At 45.5% G+C, this 23,131-nt stretch overlaps 1 protein-coding gene across 5 annotated transcripts in view; it reads left to right on the top strand.

The window, feature by feature from the left end:
- Window positions 1-23,131, top strand: part of cep128 (centrosomal protein 128) — a 401,773-nt gene that overhangs the window by 188,347 nt on the left and 190,295 nt on the right. For all 5 annotated transcript variants that reach the window (XM_033027567.1, XM_033027570.1, XM_033027569.1 and 2 more), the window contains exon 17: window positions 6,807-6,999. In XM_033027567.1, the coding sequence (XP_032883458.1) occupies window positions 6,807-6,999 (193 nt within the window). The remainder of the gene's footprint in view (window positions 1-6,806; window positions 7,000-23,131) is intronic.

Genomic DNA, 23,131 nt, shown 5'->3' on the forward strand with positions numbered 1-23,131 from the left:
TCCTGCACCTACTGTCTATTGATTCTATGCTCTATGACGTGCAATAATCGGCACGGTGGCGCAGTGGTAGAGCTGCTGCCTCACAGTGCCAGAGACCCAGGTTTGATCCTGACTACTATGGATGCTACCTGTGTGGAGTTTGTACGTTCTTTCTCCCCGTGACCGCGTGGGTTTTCTCCGGGTGCATCGGTTTCCTCGCACATTCCAAAGGTGCGCAGGCTTGTTGGTTAATTGGCTTCTGTAAATTGCCCCCAGCGTGCAGGCTGCAAAAGTGGGGTTACACAGAACTAATATTTTGAATGATCAATGGTCGGCGAGGGCGCGGTGGTCCGAAGGGCCTGTTTCCACGCTGCATCTCTAAACTTCTCCCTGTGACCGCGTGGGTTTTCTCCGGTTGCTCCGGTTTCCTCACGCGTTCCAAAGACGTGCAGGTTTGCCGGTTAATTGGCTTCTGTATATTGCCCCTAGTGTGCGAAAGTGGGATAACATAGAACTGGTGTATGGGTGACTGAGGGTTGGCATGCACTTGGTGGGCTGAAGGGCCTGTTTCTGCGCAGCATCTCTGAACTAAAACTAAACTAAAGTCCACAAATTTGATACCATACTCTCTTCATTAGTGTTCATGCATAATTGTATCATGGGCTAACATAATCCAATATGATTTGAGAAAGTTTTCTTTTTTTTTTACTGCAGAGAACGCATAAATGTCACTCACTGGAGGCAATACGAGGAACTCTTCACATAGGCGGACGAGGAAAGGATATTTTTTCCGAGCATGACGAAGTCCTGAATGTTGAAGTGGAAACAAAACCGGGATACTTTCCAGGAGCAGCAACCTGGATCACATAATAGACGTAGGAATTTTTGGGAACCAGGAAAGAGGCTTTTGGACCTAATAAAGCCAGCATCAGTTTTCTCGGGGCGACCCTAGCTACCTGCCATATCATTGACACTGCAGTGTGGAAACAGGCTCTTCGGCCCATCGAGTCCGTGCAAGACCAACGATCACCCGTACTCTGCTTCTATCGTACACACTCGGGATAATTTTACAGAAACCAATTAACCTGCAAAGCTGCACGTCTTCGGGATGTGGGAGGAAACCGGAGCACCCGGAGAAAACCCACGCTGTCACAGGAAGAGCGTGTAATCCCCATACAGACAGCACCCGTAGTCTGGATGGAACCCGGGTCTCTGGCGCTGCGAGGCAACAACTACTGCTGCGCCACCTTGCCACACAAGTCATTGGCCCATTTCCATCATTGTCTCCTGTAAGATAGACACAAATTGCTGGTGTAACTCAGGCAGTATCTCTGGAGAAAAGGAATAGGTGACGTTTCGGGTCAAGACCCTTCTTCAAGTCTGTCTCTCCAGAAATGCATTAAAATCCCACCTTTACTGCCTGTGCCGGTAAAAATCTCTGCCAACTGCTTTTGACATTTATCCTCCAGGCACACACAATTTTGTCTGACTTTGCTCCTTTCTTTGTACTTGCGAAGTTTAACCTCATGTCCCTTGGCACGCTGAGCTCTTAGCTGACCCAGTAAAATCAAAATGTCACCGAAATGAAAAAACTTGGTTCCTTCATCTAATACAGGGGTGGGCAACCTTGTTCTGCATAGCGGCCCCTATGCAGAACAAGGTTGCCCACCCCTGTATTAGACGCATGTCTGTGAGCGGATGGCCGGACCACATCTATCACGTGTACACATGGATCCTGCCCTGTATGTCAGGCACGTGTTCACATAGATCCCGCCCCTTCGAGGACGCCACCCGGAGCACTGGCCCCTAGTTACGGACCCTCACCAACATGGCATACCGACGGACCATTGCCTTGGCTCTGTCCTGAAGGTGGCGGCTCAAATAATCACACTCACTCGTCCCCGGCCTATTGACAACCCCGACAGTTAGGTCCAGACACAGAAGGTGCGCGCCCGTGCCGGCAGCTTTGTGCAGGATGCGGTACAGCCAGAGCTCGGCACAGCTCGTCGGAGCTTGGCGGCTCCGCCAGCGCAGTCTTCCTTGTGTCACCACGGCCTCGGGCCCGGGAGGTACCGGAGATAAAGGAAGCCTGCGGGCCGGACGATTACGGAAAAAATAAGCCTGCGGGCCGGATGATTTCGGCCCGGGGGCCATATGCTGCCGACTCCTGATCGAATAACTTACATTTCTGAAGCCCAAAAGTATATATTTACTGCCCTTACTTATTCTCTGAAGGGCAGTATTCTAACTTTAGATAGACACAAATGCTGGAGTAACTCAGCGGGTCAGGCAGCATCTCTGGAGAAAATGGATGGGTGATGGTTCGGATCGGGACCCTTCTTCAGACTGATAGTGGTTGGAGGGACGGGGGGAGCGGACTGGAAGCAAGAAAAGACAAACTGTAGGAATTGCACGTCGGACTGTAGATTACCTTAATTTCACAAGGTTCCCAATGTTAAAGCGAGAGCCAAAGTAAACAAGAGCAAACATTAGCTAAAGTTCATAGATACCTACTCTCTTCCTTCCAAACTGAAAGTTGAAGGTTGTCCATGGTTCCAACAGGATGTAGATCGGATGGAACATTGGGAATTGAGTTTGGCACGTGGAATTCAATCGCCACAGTTGTGAGGTGATTGAATTTGGGAAGTCAAACTGAGGGACCTCGGCGTTCAAGCCCATTGTTCCTTGAAAACCCAGTGATCGACACTGTCCAGGCACTGACCTGATCACCATTGAAGGAATCAATGGGAAGTGCTGCCTCAAAAAAGCTGCCAAAATTATCTAATGCAGGGCTTCAGAGAAACATAGAAAACATGTGCAGGAGGCGGCCATTCGGCCCTTCGAGCCAGCACCGCCATTCATTGTGATCATGGCTTTTTCGTCCCGTTTACCCCTGACAACTTTAATAGCACGTAACAATGTTATTTCACTTATTTATGAACAACTAATGATGAACAGATACCGGTACACCAGAACCAAACACAGTCAGTCAATGAGAAAAAATATGTACAAGATCCAGAATCGACAAATTTACCCCCTGGGTAGGCGAAATTTACCCTCTGGTGAGAAATTTACCCCAGGTTGGGAACCCTTGGTCTAATAAAAGCACCACTCTGTAGCAATGTTACAAAATTTTGAGATTTTAAAAATCAAGTCTGTAATTTATCCCATCAGATAAAGCATAACAATAAGTTTAATTTGACACCTAATTCACTTTCATATCTCAAGTATTTAAAAAGTTATGGCCATTTTCATACTGGGAAATGAGCATCTTGTTCCCTATTGATTTTCTATGGACATAACAAAAAAGCTGTGATCGTGAACAGTCAAAAGCCCATAACTTTCTTAAAAATTAAGAGAACTGAATGAAATTTTCAGTTATCATAGATTGAAGCATTCTGAAACAAATATAAAATAATCTTACTTGGATGACCTGAAATTAAAGCATATAATTAGTTAGTTACCTAATTGTAGCTAATTTCAGACTTCAATTACTAGATCTAAACATCTATCCATTTCTTAATAAATGATTAACATTTTTAAATAGCCTAAATGTCCAAATAATATTCACAAATAATTCACAATAAAACATGATTTTTAAATCTCATTTACATTAATTTATAGGCCAAATGGAAGGAATTTAGTGTTTAATTGCTGTAAATAAATGCCCATTTAAATCAGCTTTCCAGTGGGTCCCTGTGGAACGCGCTGGTTTAGAACGTTCACATTGCGGTAGATTTGTGCCCCAAATGCCGAGAAAAATACTGCGCGATATAATGGGCCCAAATTGAGCTACTCGCAATATTAAACTTAGTATAAAGGGATCTTTAGAAGCCCTTTTTAATGTAAAAATATACAACCTAACTTCAGCTGTCTGCTTTATGAGACCCCGCGGTTGCTGGCGGTCGCGGGTTTAGAGATTGATTTTTAAACTACTATAACTATTATTCAAGGCCTTTAAACCTAATAATAGCTTTTGCGACGGGGTCTTCCAGCGATTTTTCGTTAATAATTAACTAGGCTGAACATTTTCGATTGGAACAGCTTAGAGAAAATCGCGTTTTAAACCCGCCCCCTCTAAACGGCGCCAAAATCGCGCACACCCTCAGCAGCAGATCTTCAACGACGCTTCAGGTAGACTTTGCAACATACCTACACTCTGGCCACACTCACAATTTTCTACCACAGCCAGGAAGTATATAGGCTTCTCTGCAATACGATAGATGTTGTTCACCTGGAAAGAGTGCAGAGCAGATTTATGAGGATGTTGCCAAGACTTAAAGGACCTGAACTATAGGGAGAGGTTGGGTAGCTAGGACTTCATTCCTTGGGGCACAGGAGGTTGAGGGGTGATCTTATAGAGGTGTATAAAATAATGATGGGAATGGACAGAGTAGATGCACAGTTTTTTACCCAGAGTAGAGGAGTCAAGAACCAGAGGACATAGGTTTAAGGTGAGAGGAGAAAGATTTAATAGGAATCTGAGGGGCAACGTTTTCACATGGAGGGTGGTTGGTGTATTAAACGAGCTGCCAGAGGAGGTAGTTGAGGCAGATAGTACAACAACATTTAAAAGACATTTGAAGAGGTACATAGACAGGAAAGGTTTGGAGGGTTGGGCAGGTGGGAACTAATTTAGATGGGGCATCTTGGGCAAGTTGGGCAGAAGGGCCCAACTGAGCTGTATGACTTTTAATCTATGGTCATCATGAATGAGGTTTGCTATATGATTCTACGGAGGTACGAAGGCAAGTGGTTTCCTGCCACACACTATAAATTGCTTAATTTGTGTTATCAAATTACTTTCATACAACAACAAATAGTATGGTGAAGTTGTATGTTACATAATGTCAGTGGGAAATGGTGCTGTTAACTTCCATGCTATTGTTGAAGCATTTACTGCTTCGTAGCTGTGAATTAATGCGAATGCCTCGGTAGCGTGCTGAGTCTAACTGCAGCCATTCACTGAAGGCTCGAGATTAATATGGCTTCTTCTTCGCTCAGCCTCCTTGCTGACAGACTCTTGTTCTTCTGCTACTGGCAGCAGAGTTTTGTTGTTATTCCTTGCCTTGCTGTAGGCTGAAATAAAACTTTCCTTTTTGTACTTGTTTGGAATCAAAGTAGTGTCAAAAATTCATACATTGTCTGGATACTTTTGTTCTGACTATAAAAGCCCTTTTACTGCCTGCCAGCTTCCCGGCGCTAAATCAGGAAAGCAGAAGTCAAGCTGATAACTTCACATCATCAACCGCGTCTTGCCAGGAATCATTAGTAAATGAAATGTAAACATGAAAGCAAATATGTAGGAATGCTTCAGGTCATTGATAGATTTTAATGTCGGTTCCAGAGCAGGTAACCTTTGATCATGATTCTGCTCCTTCCTATTCATTTAGTGGAGAGACACAGAATGCTGGAGTAACTCAGCGGGAGAGGCAGCATCTCTGCCGAGAAGGAGTGGGTGACGTTTCGGGTCGAGACCCTTCTTCAGATTGATTCAGTTAGTGGGTTGGGATTTTCATTCGTTGCTGAAATGATGCCATTGAGAGACAGACATTCAGTTGGCTCTTTCTTTAACAACATTGATGGGGTAGCTGCCCTAAGGATCTGGTAGGAAACGTCAAACCACTTAATAACCTCTCTTATTCTATAAATACGTGGATTGCAGTGGTCTTTTGGCGAGGCATTGTGGTGGTCCTTTAATCTGGGCTTGAGGTGGTCTTTTAGTTTACAATTACGGTGGTCTTCTGTCGTAGGATCGTGAAGGCCTTTCGTGGGTGTCTTTTATTTTAGTGGTTTATTATTTTAGGAGGGCTTTTATCTTGGGTTTTTAGTGGTCCTTGAGCTTGGGACTGTGGTGGTCTTTCAGCTTGGGATTGAGGTGGTCTTTTAGTTTAGAATTATGGTGGCCTTTTATCTTAGGATGGTGAAGGCCTTTTAGCTTGCGGATTTGGTGCTCCTTTAGCTTGGTGTAGTGACAATCTTTACGACGTCTGAAGGATTTAGTCCTCGTTAGTCACTAATTTGCTGATTATGGGTCAGAAGGTAATCTCCACGCACCCATGAGCCCTCCACGAGACATTCAAAGCCGTCGAACGATGAATCTTCCAAAAACAGTCTCTTGATTTATAGTTTCTTTATTGAAGTACAGAGCAGTAAGATATTTTATCGAAGCTTCTTCTTGTATAAGTACGTTTCAATCATACTCGTCGTCATGTTCGTGCATGGTCGAAAACTGTGTCTCTCCCACGATCTTCATCAAACTAAACTAACTGCTTGGGAGTCTGCACCAGAATCCTAGCCACGAACCACGCCCCCAGGCTACGTATAAATCCCACTCACATAATTACAGGCAGATAAAATTCAAAGGTAACTGGTTATAATTATAACAAACTGAGTTAAGTTAAATGGCTACTACACTTGGGATAATGGTGGTCTTTTGACTTGCTATAATGGTGGTCCTTTAGCTTGAGATTGTCGGTGTCCTTTACCTTGGGATTGTGGCGGTTTGTGGGGGTATTTCCAGTTTGGGATCGTGGTGGATTTTCCTAGTTTGGGTTTGTGGTACATGGATAGGACAGGTTTGGAGGGAAATGGGCCAAACGCATGCAGGTAGGACTAGTGTAGATGGGAGATAGACACAAAAAGCTGGAGTAACACAGCAGGTCAGACAACATCTCTGGAGAAAAGGAATAGGTGACGTTTCGGGTTGAGGCCCTTCTTCAGAGGGTGTGTGTGTTGGTCGCTGTGGGCAAGTTGGGCCAAAGCAACTGATCTAAACTGTATGACTCTGACTCCATGATTCTATGACTAACAATGTCCCTCTTCAGACCAAGCTGCAGTGGCTGTGCGAGGAAGTGAAAGAGCGAGGGGGACGTGAGCTGAAGTTGCGTTCGCACCTCCGGCAGTGTCGAGCCCAGCTGAAAGATCTCGCGCAGAGCAAGGAGTCGGAGTCTGAGCTTTTCATCGAGCAAATCACAAAGCAGGAGCACCTCCTGGAGGAAATTCACCGGGAAAAAAGAGGTCAGTCCCACAACCCTGGCGTGGCGGAGACGAGACGCGGTTCCGGAGGGGGGATGCGTGTTGTTTGAGGAGTTGTTTGACCAGAACCGATGCATGTGGTCGCGGAGAGAGAATGGAAGGGAGCAGTCAGGGTTTGAAATGAACGTGAATGATGACCTCCCCATGGTGATTGACTTACAGAGTGATGAGCTGCTGCTGAAGACAGCGGCCGATCACTGCAGGATGAAAACAAACCAGGTCAATGATATTATGGAATTCTAGCTGTGGAGCCATGAGGTTAAAGTGACTGAACTGACTTTCAAGTATACAACAATGAGGCTACTTGGCGAGTGTGTACATGCTGTTGGTAAACTAACAAAACCCGTTGATCTCGAAAGGGGTGCAGTGGTGGGTGTGCCCAAAAGAGTGAGTTATCCACTGTCCCTCAACTATAGGGCGGCACGGTGGCGCAGCGGTATAGTTGCTGCCGCACAGCGCCAGAGACCTGGGTTTGATCTTGAACACAGGTGTTGTCTGTACAGAGTTTGTACCTTCTCCCCGTGACCTGCGTGGGATTTTTCCCGGGTGCTCTAGTTCCCTCCTACACTCCAAAGCCGTACTGGTTTGTACGGTAATTGACCGGTATAATTGTAAGTTGTAGGAGTGTCAGTGTGTGGGGATTGCCGCGGAATCGGTGGGCCAAATGGCCTGTTTCTGCGCAGTACCTCCATACTAAACTGAACAAAACTATATTCTACACTCTGTATCTTCCCCTTTGCTCAATCTATTGTACTCGAGCCTGAACTGATTGTATCTATGTATGGAATATCTTATTTGATTGGATAACATGCTTTTCACTGTACCTCGGTATGTAGCGATAATAAACATAAACCAAAACGCGGTCACGGTGGTGCAGCGGTAGAGTTGCTGCCTCACAGCGCCAGAGACCCGGGTTCGATCCTGGCTACGGGTGCTGTCTGTACCGAGTTTGTACGTTCTCCCTGTGACCTGCGAGATCTTTGGTTTCCTCCCACACTCCAAAGACGTACAGGCTTGTAGGTTGGCTTGGCAAATGTTTAAAAAAATTGTCCCTAGTGGGTGTCGGATGGTGTTAATGTGCGGGGATCGCTGGTCGGCGTGGGCCGAAGGGCCTGTTTCCGCGCTGTATCTCTAAACTAAACTAATCTCAACCCATACTTTCCGCTTAGTTAAGTTTAGTTTATTGTCACGTGTACCGAGGTACAGATAAAGCTTTTTGTTGCCTGCATCTGAAGAAGGGTCTCGACCCGAAACGTCACCCATTCCTTCTCTCCAGAGATAGACAATAGACAATAGGTGCAGGAGTAGGCCATTCGGCCCTTCAAGCCAGCACCGCCATTCAATGTGATCATGGCTGATCATCCACAATCAGTACCCCGCTCCTGCCTTCTCCCCACATCCCCTGACTCCGCTATGTTCAAGAGCCCTATCTAGCTCTCTCTTGAAAGTATCCAGAGAACCGGCCTCCACCACCCTCTGAGGCAGAGAATGCCACAGACTCACAACTCTCTGTGTGAAAAAGTGTTTCCGGCCTGTCCCGGCACACATGACAATAAACTAAGCTGAACTGAAGTAAACTGAACTGTACAAAATTGCTCACAATTGCTCACAATACTCCAAATGCGGCCTGACCAGCGCCTCATGAAGCCCCATGTCTTACGGAGTTCATGTTCAAGATCATCGGCCTTTTTTTTTATCAGAGCAGGAGTGTTCTGTTGTTAACATTTTGTTCACGAGCCTTTCACACAACGTGTGACAAAAATTCCATGAGGTATTTACATTCACGTAGCATCCTCCTCAATCCCTGGACATCCGAAGCATTTACATTAATGATGATCTAGTTTTGAAATGTAGTCACTGTGGTAATGTAGGAAATGTTACCCGCAGGAATTATCTAATTTCTGTTGCCCATGTCATCGGTCGGTGCACAGGAATTTATTCAACTATCCCTCCAGCAATAAAGTGCGTAGATCCCAAATAATTAAACGGCAATAAAATAATAAAAGCCCGGGTGGCAAGCTGACAATGGTATTAAATACATAAACTATACATGTCCACAGGGGCAGCTGGGGCTTCACAGTAGCATTTAGTTTCTAATTCAGAAAGATGTGGGTCAAAGTATCTCTCCAGAAATTTGATCATTTACTTTCCTCTATTAGATGTTGAACATACAAGCTGTTCCTCCTAATGGATAAATCAGACCAATTCATAACGAGTTGGTCTCCATTCGTCGTTTTTTTGGAATCATATGTTGCAACACAATTGTAAAAAAATAACTATTTCAGGACTGGACGAGGGTTGGTCAAGATTATAAATAATGATCTCCTTTTCTTTTTTATTTTATTTTCTTTCCTCTATTTTCTCTCTCAACTTTCTTCATTTACTCGTTTTCTTTTTTCACACACTATATATTTCACATCTTTCTATCCTTTACTATCTAACTTCTTTTTCTTATTCTAATCTTTTTTCAATGTAACAAAAAAAAAAAAAAATTGTACATAAAATGTATTATGAAAATATATATTAGGCACTTTGGTGCCATATGACTGTACTTACTTCTAATAAAATAAAATATTAAAAAAAAAAGAAAAAAAAAAAAAAAAAGAACATACTAGCTGGAAGGTGAAGGGCCTGTCCCACTTGGCGATTTTTTTCGGCGACTGCCGGCGTCATATTAGTGTCGCCAAAAAGATTTTGAACATTCCAAAATCCAGCGGCGACAAAAAAAATGTTGCGACGCTTGGAAAAACACCGCGCGTCAATACGTCATCGCGTCGCGAGTTTATCGGTGACCTGATACGTAAGTCAATGATGCCAGCAGTCGCCGAAAAAAATCGTCAAGTGGGACAGGGCCTTAATGCTAAAACTGTACAAAACATCAATTAGACCACAATTGGAGAATTGTGCACAGTTCTCATCACCAGGTGGCGGGAAGGACTTGATGGCACTAAGGGGGATACCCGCCAATGGCATTGAAATAATTTAGTTTATTGTCACGTGTACTGAGGTACAGCGAAAAGCTTTGGTTGCGTGCTATCCAGTCGGCGGAAAGACAATACATGGACAGTCACGGTGGCGCAGCGGTAGAGTTGCTGCCTTACAGCGAATGCAGCGCTGGAGACCCGGGTTTGATCCCGACTACGGGTGCTGTCTGTATGGAGTTTGTACGTTCTCCCCGTGACCTGCGTGGATTTTCTCCAAGATATTCGGTTTCCTCCCACATTCCAAAGACGTGCAGGATTGTAGGTTAATTGGCTTGGTAAATGTAAAAATTGTCCCTAGTGTGTGTAGGATAGTGTTAATGTGCGGGGATCGCTGGTCGGCGCGGACCCGTTGGGCCGCAGGCAAGGCCTGTTTCCGTGCTGTATCTCTAAACTAAACTAAACATGATAACAATCGAGCCGCTCACAGTGTACAGATACACGATAAGGGTGCTGGAGGAGGAGTAGAGGTTTAAAAGTGTGGAGCGGTTGCAAGGTCCGCTTCTGTCACCAGCGCACTAAGACTCGCCTGGCTTTTGCCCCATCGTGGTTCAGACAATCAGAACAATAAATGACCAGATAATCTATTTTATGGAAGAGTAAGTATCAGCCCGGATTCAAGAGCTCCCTTGTTGCTCTTCAAGCAGTATAAAATCACAAGGGGAATAGATAGAGCCAATGCACAGAGTCGTTTACCCAGAGTAGGGGAATCAAGACAGACTAATTTGAGGAAGGACATCCTTGTGATTGAGGCAGTGCAGCGTAGGTTCATGAGATTGATCCCTGGGATGGCGGGACTGTCATATGAGGAAAGATTGAAAAGACTAGGCTTGTATTCACTGGAGTTTAGAAGGATGAGGGGATATATTATGGAAACATATAAAATTATAAAAGGACTGGACAAGCTGGATGCAGGAAAAAATTACCAATGTTGGGCGAGTCCAGAACCAGGGGCCACAGTCTTAGAATAAAGGGGAGGCCATTTAAGACTAGGTGAGAAAAAACTTTTTCACCCAGAGAGTTGTGAATTTGTGGAATTCCCTGCCACAGAGGGCAGTGGAGGCCAAATCACTGGATGGATTTAAGAGAGTTAGATAGAGCTCTAGGGGCTAGTGGAATCAAGGGATATGGGGAAAAGGCAGGCATGGGTTATTGATTGGGGACGATCAGCCATGATCACAATGAATGGCGGTGCTGGCTCGAAGGGCCGAATGGTCTCCTCCTGCACCTATTTTCTATGTTTCTATGTTTCTAAGAACCAGAGGACATATGTTTAAGGTGAGGAGGGAAAGATTTAATCGGAGCCTGAGGGGCAACCTTTGCACACTGTGGGTGGTAGGTGTATGGAACGAGCTGCCAGAGGAGGTAGTTGTAGTAGGGACTATCACAAAATTAAAAAAAACATTTTGAAAGGTACATGGGTAGGATAGGTTTAGAGGGATATGAGCCAAAACGCTGACAGGTGGGATTAGTGTAGATGGGGCATGTTGGTCAGCGTTGGGCTGAAGGGCCTGTTTCCATGCTATATGACTGTATGACTCTATAAGCACTGTTATAGATACTAGATCCACCTGAAGGGACAGTGGAACTATTTCATCTGAAAGCACATCCCGTCTAACTCCACACTCCATGATGGTTATCAACCTGGATCATAGATTGGGGGGGAACGTACGGTACAGAATTAGTCCATTCAGCCCATCAAGTGAAAAGTGAAGTACTTGCATTAATCCCGCCTACCAGTCCTCAATGAGTGACATTAGACTCATCCAGACAAAAATGTTGGAGTAACTCAGCGGGTGAGGCAGCATCTACGGAGGAAAGGAAATAGGACCTTCTGGGTCTCGACCCGAAACGTCGCCCATTTCATTCGCTCCATAGATGCTGCCTCACCCGCCGAGTTTCTCCAGCATTTTTGTCTACCTTCGATTTTTCCAGCATCTGGAGTTCCTTCTTAAACAACTAGACTCTTCAAGGTTATTTTTAAATGGGATTACGGTTTCTTGCTCCTCCTGACCTTCAGGCAGTAATTTCTAGACCCTAAAGGGCCGGTCCCACTGTACGAGCTAATTCAAGAGCGTTTCCCCTGATTCGAACTCGGAGAATTACGGTAATAGCCGCTCGTGGGTACTCGGGGCTCCCGTGGACATTTTTTAACATGTTGAAAAATCTTCATGAGCTTACCGCGTTTCAAGAGTACCTGCCGTTAGCGTTACGAGCTGCTAAGAGACGTCCCGAGCTCCGACGTACCCGCTACGTACATTCTACGTGCTTACCACGAGTTTGATTTTTTTTTTAAACTCGGGATAGCTCTTGAATTACCTCGTACAGTGGGACAGCCCCTTTACACTGTTTTGGATGACAGAGAAATTCTTCCATCTTAAATCCATATTTGCTGGTTCGCGGGCAAACAGGACTAGCTTGGTCAGCCTGGGCGAGTTGGACCAAAGGCCTGTATCCATGCTGTATGACTCTAGTTATTCATCTCTCTGCGAAAAAAAATAAGGCCTCCTAGTTCAGATCTCCCAGAAGTTTATGCATCTCCATCAGATCAGATCCTCACACTTTCCTACACCAGGAAGAATCCTAGTCTAACAGTTGCAGCATGGGACCCATACACAAATAAAAACATTTCTTCCATCGAACGTGTCCAAAGACAGGCAGCTCGATTTGTTACTAACACCTATGAGAGAGAAGCGAGTGTCACCAAACTTCTGAATTCTCTGGGGTGGAACCCTCTCCAAGACAGACGTGAAGCTCACCGTTTGACCTGTTTTTGCAAAATGTTAAATGGTCAGCTCGACATAGATCACAAGACCTACACCAAACCCAAACCAATTAGGAGCAGACGAGGGCATTCGATGCAATTTGTGATCCCAGCTACAAAGACAGATGTGTACAGCAATTCGTTCTTCCACCGCACAATTAAAGCATGGAATAATCTCCACCCTATTATAGTTACCCAACCAGATGCAACTAAATTTAAAGTAGCTCTTTCTTCCCAATAACCCTTTCTGGCTTAAGCCCTTCCTTCACCACCTCCAGTTTAAATTCCATTTGGAATATTTTGGAGGACCAAGAAACCAAGAAACCAAGAACCAAGAAGAACCAATGTGTTGATATTGGTTTATCAATGTCGCATGCACCGAGCCATAGTGAAGAGCTTTGTTTGTGTGCTACCCAGTCAAATCATGCTATACACGAGTACAGTCAACCTATGCAAAAGAACATTAGGCAAAGAGAGAAATGTCGGAGTACAGAGCATAGTTTACAGGGACTGCACGGTGGCGCTGCGGTAGAGTTGCTGCCGTGCAGCGCCAGAGACCCGGTTCCATCCTGACTACGGGTGCTGTCTGCACGGAGTTTGCACGTTCTCCGGAGTCTACAGCATCATAACATTACAGTTAAGGGCCTGTCCCACTTGGTGATTTTTTTCGGCGACTGTCGTATCAGGTCACCGAAAAAGTCGCTGCGTGACGGCGTATTGACGCGCGGTGTCTCCTCAAGTGTCGCAACATTTTGTTTGTTGCCGCTGGATTATGAAATCTTCAAAATCTTTCGGCGACCCTGATATGTCAGTCAATGACGCCAACGGTCGCCGAAAAAAAAATCGGCAAGTGGGACAGGCCATTTACAGAGAAAAAATACAACTCCTCTGATGAACCGTGCTCTGTGACGCTGTAAGGCAACTACTCTACCGCTGCGCCACCGCGCCACCCCTTTTATTTCTAACAGGGAACAACGTGCCACCTGTTGTACCTTGGACAAGGAAGGCGCATGCAATCATGTTTCTGAGTGAGTTTGGTTCCCATAATAGTCTGATTTAATGGCCACCACTGAGCTTGCGACACATCATTTATGGTGCGTCTGTAGAAGTTTGTTCGAGTGATTGTAGACGTGCCGAATATCGTCAGTTTTCTCAGGAAGTAGAGGTGGCAGTGTGCCTTCTTGGCTGTCACATCATTGCGTTTGGTCCATGATAGATCCTGTGGTTGGGATTTGTAAAGCTCAGAACGAGAGCTTCATTGCCTGAGCCATCAGCGTGTAAGAATAGCCGTACAGTATATTTTTAGTTGCGCAATTCGGATGCCAGTATGAACCCACAGCTGTACTAATCAACTGTAATTCACTGATCACTCACTGCTGCTTTCAGAATAGTGAAGGCAACTTGACATGGAGATTATGGAGCGCATTTGAATTGCATTAGACCAGTTCGTTTGGAATACTGCAGCAACAGCAAGCTAGTGGTGCAATCAGTGAGTCGGGAAATTGTCAATCTCAAAGGAACTTAAAGCTGGTTGCAATCCAGTTATTGAGTCATTGAGTGATACAGCACGGAAACAGGCCCTTTGTCCCAACTTGCCCACACCGACTAACATGTCCCAGCTACACTAGTCTCATCTGCCTGCGTTTGGTCCATATCCCTCCAAACCTGTCCTATCCATGTACCTGTCTAACTGTTTCTTAAACGTTGGGATAGTCCCAGCCTCAACTACCTCCTCAGGCAGCTTGTTCCATACACCCACCACCCGATGTGTGGAAAAGGTTACCCCTCAGATTCCTATTGGTGTCTCAGGCTTAAGCACCTCTGCTGAAGCTTCACATGGCAGATCATCCCCCCATGCCCCCTCACCTCTTCATACCGGTTATCTCACCTCCACGTTTTCTATCCAGTCGTCCCAAAATGGCGACTGTACATTTCCCACCACGGACGCTGCCTGACCTGCTGTTCCTCCAATAGTTAGTTTTCTTTTGTCATACTCAATAGTCATAGTCATTAGTTTATTGTCACGTGTACTGAGGTACAGTGAAAAGCTTTAGACGCATGCCAACCAGTCAGCGGAAAGACAATGCATGATTACAATCGAGCTGTCCACAGTGTACAGATACATGATAAAGGGAATAATGTGAATAACATTTAGTGCAAGATAAAGTCAATAATGCTCGATCAAAGATAGCCCGAGAGTCTCCAATGAGGTAGATAGTAGATAGTAGATCAAGACTACTCTCTGATTGTTGGTAAGATGTTTCAGCTGCCTGATAAAAGCCGGGAAGAAACTACCCCAGAATCTGGAGGTGTGTGTGCGTTTTCACACTTCTGTACCTTTTGCCTGATGGGAGAGGGGAGAAGAGGGAGTGGCCAGGGTGTGACTGGTCCTTGATTATGCTGCTGGCCTTGCCGAGGCAGCGTGAGGTGTAGATGGAGTCAATGGAAGGGAAGTTGGATTGTGTGACGGTCTGTGCTGCGTCCAGTGCAATTTTTCGCGGTCTTGGATGGAGCTGTTCCCAAACAATGCTGTGATGCATCCCGACACAATGCTTTTTACGGCGCATTTTGCCACAGATTCCAACGTCTGTAGTTTTTTGTGTCTCTATGCTACACCGTTCTGTTCCTATGTTGGGTAATGATCACGAGAGAAGTACTGGGCAGTACGGTGGCGCAGCGGTAGAGTTTCTACCTTACAGCGCCAGAGACCCGCTTTTGATCCTGACTACGGGTGCTGCCTGTACGGAGTTTGTACGTTCTCCCCGTCACCTGCGTGGGTTTTCTCCAAAATCTTCGGTTTCCGCCCACACTCCAAAGACGTGCAGGTTTGTAGGTTAATCGGAGTATATTAATGTAAAAAATTGTCCCTAGTGTGTGTAGGGTAGTGTTAGTATGTGGGGATCGCTGGTCGGCGCGGACTCGGTGGGCCGAAGGGCCTGTTTCCGCGCTGTATCTCTAAACTAAACTAACACTAAAATATTGTGGAGGTTGGGGATATACAGACCGTGAGACATGGCAGTGAAGCGATTGTGTTTGATGACATAAATGTTATCAGTTTTAACCACCCTGGTTTTGTGAGTTCTGCGGTGACTGATAAGATCAGCGTGGGAGCCACAGACTGTACAGCAGATGACACAGGGGATCACAGCATCATATAATTATACCGCACCGATTCATGTCCTCTCTACTTGCGCCACAGAAAGCATGGTTTGGGAACCGCTCGAACCAAGACCGCAAGAAATTGCCGAGAGTTGTGGACGTAGCCCAGACCCATACACACAAACCAAACCCCCTGCCATTCACTCGATCTACATTTCACGCTGCCTCGGCAAGGCCACCAGCATAATCAGGAACCAGCCTCCCTCTTCTCACCTCTCTCATCAAGCAAGAGCTACAATAATAATAATAATAATAATAATAACAATAACATGTCAAAATAACCTAAACTAAACTACTTGAGCTCGTCTCATTTGCCTGCATTTGGCCCATATCACACAACGTTTTCAATCCATGTTCTTGTCTAAATGTCACGATGGTGCAGCGGTAGAGTTGCTGCCTTACAGCGCCGGAGACCCTGGGTCAATCCTGACTGCGGGTGCTGTCTGTACGCAGTTTGTACGTTCTCCCTGTGACTGCGTGGGTTTTCTCCGGGCGCTCCGGTTTCCTCCCACACTCCGTACAGGTTTGTAGGTTAATTGGCTTCGGTAATTTTGTAAATTATCCCGAGTGCGTAGGATAATGATAGTGTACGGGGTGATCGCTGGTCGACGCGAACTTGGTGCGCTGAAGGGCCTGTTTCCGTGCTGTATCTCTAACGTCTCAAAGTATTTTAAACGTCATTGTACTCGCCTCTACCGCTTCCTAATCCAACATATCCCCCTCCCTCTGTGGGAACAAATTGCCCCTCAGAATCCCTCTCACCCTCCATCAATGTTCTCTAGTTTGAGACTCTCCCACCCTGGGGAAAAGACTGACCATCCTTCTTCCCTATACCCCCGACGATTTCATAAGCCCCTCAACTTCCTACGGTCCAGGGATAAAACCCACAGACTATCCTTTATAACTCAAGCCCTCCATTCTTGGTAACATCCGTGTGAATCCCAGTAACATCCAAGTAAGTGCCTGAAGGTTGACAAAATGCTGGAGAAACTCAGTGGGTGAGGCAGCAATCTATGGAGCGAAGGAAATAGGCAACGTTTCGGGCCGAAACCCTTCTTCAAACCCTTCCAAGTGCCTGACATAGTTTGTGAGGAAATGCACTCTTAGTTTAGTTTTAGTTTAGTTTAGAGATACAGCACGGAAACAGGCACTTCGGCTCACCGAGTCCGCGTCGACCAGCGATCCCCGCGTACTAATGCTACCCTACACACACACACACTAGGGACAATTTTACATTTATACCAAACCAATTAACCAACAAACCTATACGTCTTTGGAGTGTGGGAGGAAACCGAAGATCTCGGAGAAAACCCACGCAGGTCGCGGGGAGAATGTACAAACTCGGTACAGACAGCACCCGTAGTCGGGGTGGAACCCGGCTCTTTGGCACTGTGAGGCAATGGCTCTACCGCTGCCGCACTCTTTGTGTGCTCCCGATGCATGGACTCGGGAATCTCAATACATTTGAACCAGTGATCCACTGTAGAATTCTGGAAGTGGAAATTTGTTCTCCGCTGAATGACATAGTACTCTATCCATGCTAATCTCCATTTACTTTAGTTTAGTTTAAAGATACAGCATGGAAGTAGACCCTTTGGCCCACTGAGTCTGCACTGACCAACTTACACTCGTACACTAGTTCTATGCTACACACTAAGGACAATTGACAGTAACCCAATTAACCTACAAACCTGCACGTCTTTGGAATTAGGGAAAACCGTTGTGGTCACAGGGAGAACGTACAAACTCTGTTCAGGCAGCACCGCAGTCAAGATGAAACACGGGTAATGGTAAGGCAGCAACTCTACTGCTGCACGACCATGCCGTTTAAGCTGATATTTAAATATTCAACCTAATTCTGACAGTCTGATAATATTTATTTTAAATTACTTGTAGTTGATTCAGTTGAGAAGGTTACAAAGTTCACTATGTGCTAATCCATATTACAATCAACAAAAGCAATCAATAAAGGATTGACTTCAATCCTCATCATGGCCTAATTTCCCTCCACTACCATCATTCTGGTCCTCCCATCTCCTCCTGGCAAACATTCCACCCTTGCTCTCTCCAATTATGGCCTTTTATGTACTTCTTCATCTCAGCCATTGTCAGCTGTGCCATCAGGGAGAACATGCAAACTCCGCACAATCAGCACTTGTGGTCAAGAGAAAGCACATCAACGCCTCTACTTCCTTCGAAAGCTTAGGAATTTCTGCATGTCCACTACAACTCTCACCTACCTCTACAGATGCACCACTGAGAGCATTTTATCGGGATGCATCACAGCTTGGTTTGGGAACAGTTCCATCCAAGACCGCAAGGAATTGCAGCGGATTGTGCACGCAGCCCAGACCATCACGTAAACCAACCTCCCTTCTATTGACCCCATTTATACCTCACGCTGCCTCGGCAAGGCCAGCAGCATCATCAAGGACCAGTCACACCCTGGCCACTCCCTCTTCTCCCCTCTCCCATCAGGCAAAATGTACAGAAGTGCGAAAACGCACACCTCCAGATTCAGGGACAGTTTCTTTCCAGCTGTTATCAGGCAACTGAATCATCCTACCACAACCAGAGAGCAGTTTAATCAAAATATGTATTCAATTATAAAAAATAATATTTACAATACAATAAAACAAAACAGAACCCACCACCATAATACAAGACAAACAAATATACTAAATAAACTACTATACAACTATGTTAACTATCTACCTCTTTGGTGACCAGAGGACTATCCTTGATCGGACTTTGCTGGCTTTACCTTGCACTAAACGTTATTCCCTTATCATGGATCTATACAATGTTAATGGATCGATTGTAATAACGTATTGTCTTTCTGCTGACTGGTTAGCACGCAACAAAAACTTTTCACTGTACCTCAGTACACGTGACAATGGTAAGAAACTAATCTAAATTAAACTAAGCCACCTTGGCTCCACACGCAAGAACATGCAGACTCTGTATGGACAGCACCTGTGGTCAGGATCGAACCCGGATCACTGGCGCTGTAAGGCAGCAACTCCTCCACTGCGTCACTGTGCTGTTCTATGTTCTAACATTAATTCGTTCAAATGCAATGAAGAATGCAGAAGGTTCCAGCGCTTTATTTGCCATGTGTTGTGCTGAACTCCAGTGTAATGGGAACAATGCTAAAGTTCGTGTTTTGCAGGTTTCCCTCTGAGCAGATGATTGCTTCATTTGCAAAGAAATGATTAGCATTTGTTCTCGAGTGATGACCCTCAGCCTTTCTAATGTCAGAGTAATGTCATTTTACGCCTGGAATTAAACAACTCTCAACAGCAATAAGAGGTAAAACAAAAAGCTAAACTTTTTAATTAAAATTTATAATTGCTCCATTCTGTGCAAGAGATGGCAGCAATAAAATTGTTGTGGATAGAGACCAAGTGCTCCAAGCAAATTACTTTAAGGCCTGATCATGTATAATTTCTGCTTGCTTCGTGTACAATTCAGACCATCTCCTCAAAAGCGATCACCACATACACAAAGCTGAGGTATGTGTTCGTAGAGAGACAAGACACTGCAGATGCTGTAATTCCTGAACAAATAAAGACATGCTGGAGGAACAGCGTGTCAGGCAGCATTCGTGGAGGGAAAAGGTTAGACGAGTTTCGGATTGGGATCATTCATCTTCAAAATATCGTCTGTCTGAGTTATCATCTACCTCATTGGAGACCCTTGGACACCATGCTGTTTTCAGTGTATTTTAGTTTTGAGATACAGCGTGGAAATCGGCCCACTGAGTCTGCGCCGACCAATGATCACCACGCACACTAATACTATCCAACACACACTAGGGACATTTTTTTTAACATTTACCAAGCCGATTTCCCTACATACCTGTACGTCTTTGGAGTGTGGGAGGAAATCGAAGAACTTGGAGAAAACCCACGCGGTCACAGGGAGAACGTGCAAACTCTGTACAGACAGCACCCGTGGTCAGGATCGAACCCGGGTCTCTGGCGCTGCAAGCGCTGTAAGGCAGCAACTCTACCACTGCGCCACCTTGCCGCCCTGCACATGGTCTTGCACACCTCCAGATTCATGGACAGTTTCTTCCCAACTATTATCAGGCAACTGAACCATCCTATAACCAACTAGAGAGCGGTCCTGAGCTACTATTTACCTCTAATGAGACCTTCGGGCTATCTTTGATCAGACTTTACTGAACTTTACCTTGCATTACACGTTATTCTGTTTATCCTATATCTGTACGGTGGACGGCTCGATTGTAATCATGTGTAGTCTTTCCGTTGACTGGATAGTACGCACAGCAAGAGCGATGTACATTGTCTAACTAATGTACCTGTGTAGCCCATCACATTGGGAACACTGTACATTTCTACAAGGATGAATTGGAGATCTGCCTTAATATATTTATGATCTCAGTGGTACCTAACACCCTAGCGAACTTCCCTCCACTCTTCAAACTGTTCCCTAAGGCACTACATACAAATGTTATGTTAACATAGATAGGGTAGACAGAATCTTTTTCCCAGGTGGAAAGATCAAAGCTTAAGTTGAGAGGGGGAAGGTTTAAAGGAGATGTGCAGGGCTTTTTTTTTTTACACTGAGTGGTGGGTACCTGGAGCGCGCTGCCAGGGGTGGTAGTGGAGGCAGATACAAAAGTGGCATTGAAGAAGCTTTTAGATAGACACATGGGTACGCAGGGAAGGATATGGATTGAGTGCAACAGAGATTAGTGTACAGCATCATGTTTGGCAAGGAGCTTGTGGGCCAAAGGACTACAATGCTCTGCGTTCTATTAGTTCAATGGTTCAGTGAAGACAGCACAAGGTCAGCACAGTTTTTTTTATTTTATTTTTTTTAAATCAAAAATATTTATTCAAATATTAAAATAGTATTTACAATACAATAAAACAAAACACCACCATAATACAAGACGAACAAATATGCTAAGCAACTGCTAAACAACTATATTGCAATCTTTGTCCAGGATACATTCAACCCCCCTCGGTGCCCAGCGGTCGCGGAACTTCCTCAGGGTGCCCGTAGACAGGGCGTATTCCCTTTCTATCCGCACCCAGGCACGAAGGTCAGCACAGTGGCGCAGCGGTGGAGTTGCTGACCTTGTGCTGTACAGAGTTTGTGTGATGGGGTGAAGGCAGAATGATATTCGTGTTTCTACACTGAGATTTTCTCTTTTCAATGCAGCGTCTCACAGACTTTCTCCCAACCTCCTGAGTTCCCTGCACTTGCAGTCAAATGCACAAGTTATAGGAGTAGTATTAGGTCATTCGGTCCATCGAGTCCACTCCGCCATTCAATCGAGGCTGATCTCTGCCTCCTAATCCCAATTTCCTGCCTTCCCCCATAACCTTTGACACCCATTCTATTCAAGAATTTGTCTATCTCTGCCTTAAAAAATATCCACCGACTTGGCCTTCACAGCCCTGTGTGGCAATGAGTTCCACGGATTAACTACCCTCTGACTAAAGAAGTTCCTCCTCACTTCCTTTCTAAAAGAGTGACCTTTAATTCTGAGGCTATGACCTCTGGTCCTAGGCTCTCCCACCAGTGGGAACATCCTTTCCACATCCACTCTATCTATGTATATGCAGAAGCCAAAGATAGACACAAAATGCTGGAGTAACTCAGCGGGACAGGCAGCATCGTTGGAGAGAAGGAATGGGTGACTGTTCAGGTCGAGACCTTTCTTCAGAACTTCAGTCTGAAGAAGGGTCTAGACACGAAACGTCACTCATTCGTTCTCTCCAGAGATGCTGCCTGTCCCGCTGAGTTGCTCCAGCATTTTGTGTCTATCCACTCTATCTATGCCTTTCACTATTCTGTAAAGGGCCTGTCCCACTTAGGTGATTTTTCAGCAGACTGCCGGCGACTGTCAAGCTCGCGGCACTCACTGAAAAACCGAGAAGTGGAACAGCGAATGTCAAAAGTGGAACACACACAAACACATCGCAAAGGCGGGGGCCAGGGAAAGCGTGGGAGCGCTGTCTGAAATTCACACGGTGCAAAGCCAAAGTGGTACAGACGGCTAGCACAGTGTATGGTAAGTCCTTTAAAAGAGTGTGGGGGGGAGGGGAGAAGGGGTGGGGGAGAAGGAGTGGAGACACTTTAAAGAAGCCAGACAACGTTTAATAGGCCAGAGATACACAGCTGTGAAGTTTAGCAGGCATTTAACATTACCGGTCGGTTTTCTTAGGTTCTGAAAACTCGTGCTTAAGTTTTTTTCCCCCCAATGAGCCCTAATGCCCGGTCAGCAAAGGAGATTAACTAAAACTACCTTCGACTACCTACGACTACCTCGACTACCTACAACTACATGGCGACCCCACTACCACTGCACCTACGACTACAGGATTATCGATTTTCTCCATGGCGACCAAATTTTCAACATGTTGCGATCTCTGGTCGCGACGAGTTCCCAGAATGCGGGAACTCCTCTCGACCATGAAGGAGACTCACCAGAGACCACCAGCGAACATGTGGCGATCATGAGGCGAGCGCAGAGTCTTCTGCACCTGCCTAAAAATTTGCCTAAGTGGGACAGGCCCTCAACCTTCTAAACTCCAGCGAGTAGAGGCCCAGCGCTGCCAAGCACTCATCATATGCTACGTACCAGAGTCCTTTCGTACCTTCTCGTATTTACTATGCAAACTATTTTCACCATCTCTGCCAAAGTTAATTTGATCACTTGGAGGATCGCCATGTGTTATTTGTTGTATGTATTCCAGGAGTCGTCCCATCAGATAAAGGTTCACAATGTTTAGTGTTGGTGGCGGTTGAGCAAGTTACTGTCTGTCTGAATTTTTATTTTTCATTTTGCCTTCCTAATTTATTAACTGTTGTACTTAGGAGTTGTCAACCAACAAAATAATGATCAACTTTAAATCGGGCATGTGAGTTGCTTTAATGGGACCGTGCAAAATGCAGCAACGAAGAGCCTTTTGTCCTGAAAAATTTCTGCTCCGTCTATAAAAGAGTTGTGGCGGAAGGAACTGCAGGCGCTGATTTAAACCGAAGATAGGCGCAAAAAAGCTGGGGTAACTCAGCGGGACAGGCAGTATCTCTGGAGAGAAGGAATGGGTGGCGTTTCTTCAGACTGAGTCAGGGGAGAGTGAGACACAGAGACATGGAAGGGTGAAGTGTGACATCGAGAGATCAAAGGGGACAAAGATCAAGGATTAACCTACAAACCTGAAGTCTG

Source organism: Amblyraja radiata, chromosome 9 (assembly GCF_010909765.2).
Source record: "Amblyraja radiata isolate CabotCenter1 chromosome 9, sAmbRad1.1.pri, whole genome shotgun sequence".
NCBI lineage: Eukaryota > Metazoa > Chordata > Chondrichthyes > Rajiformes > Rajidae > Amblyraja > Amblyraja radiata.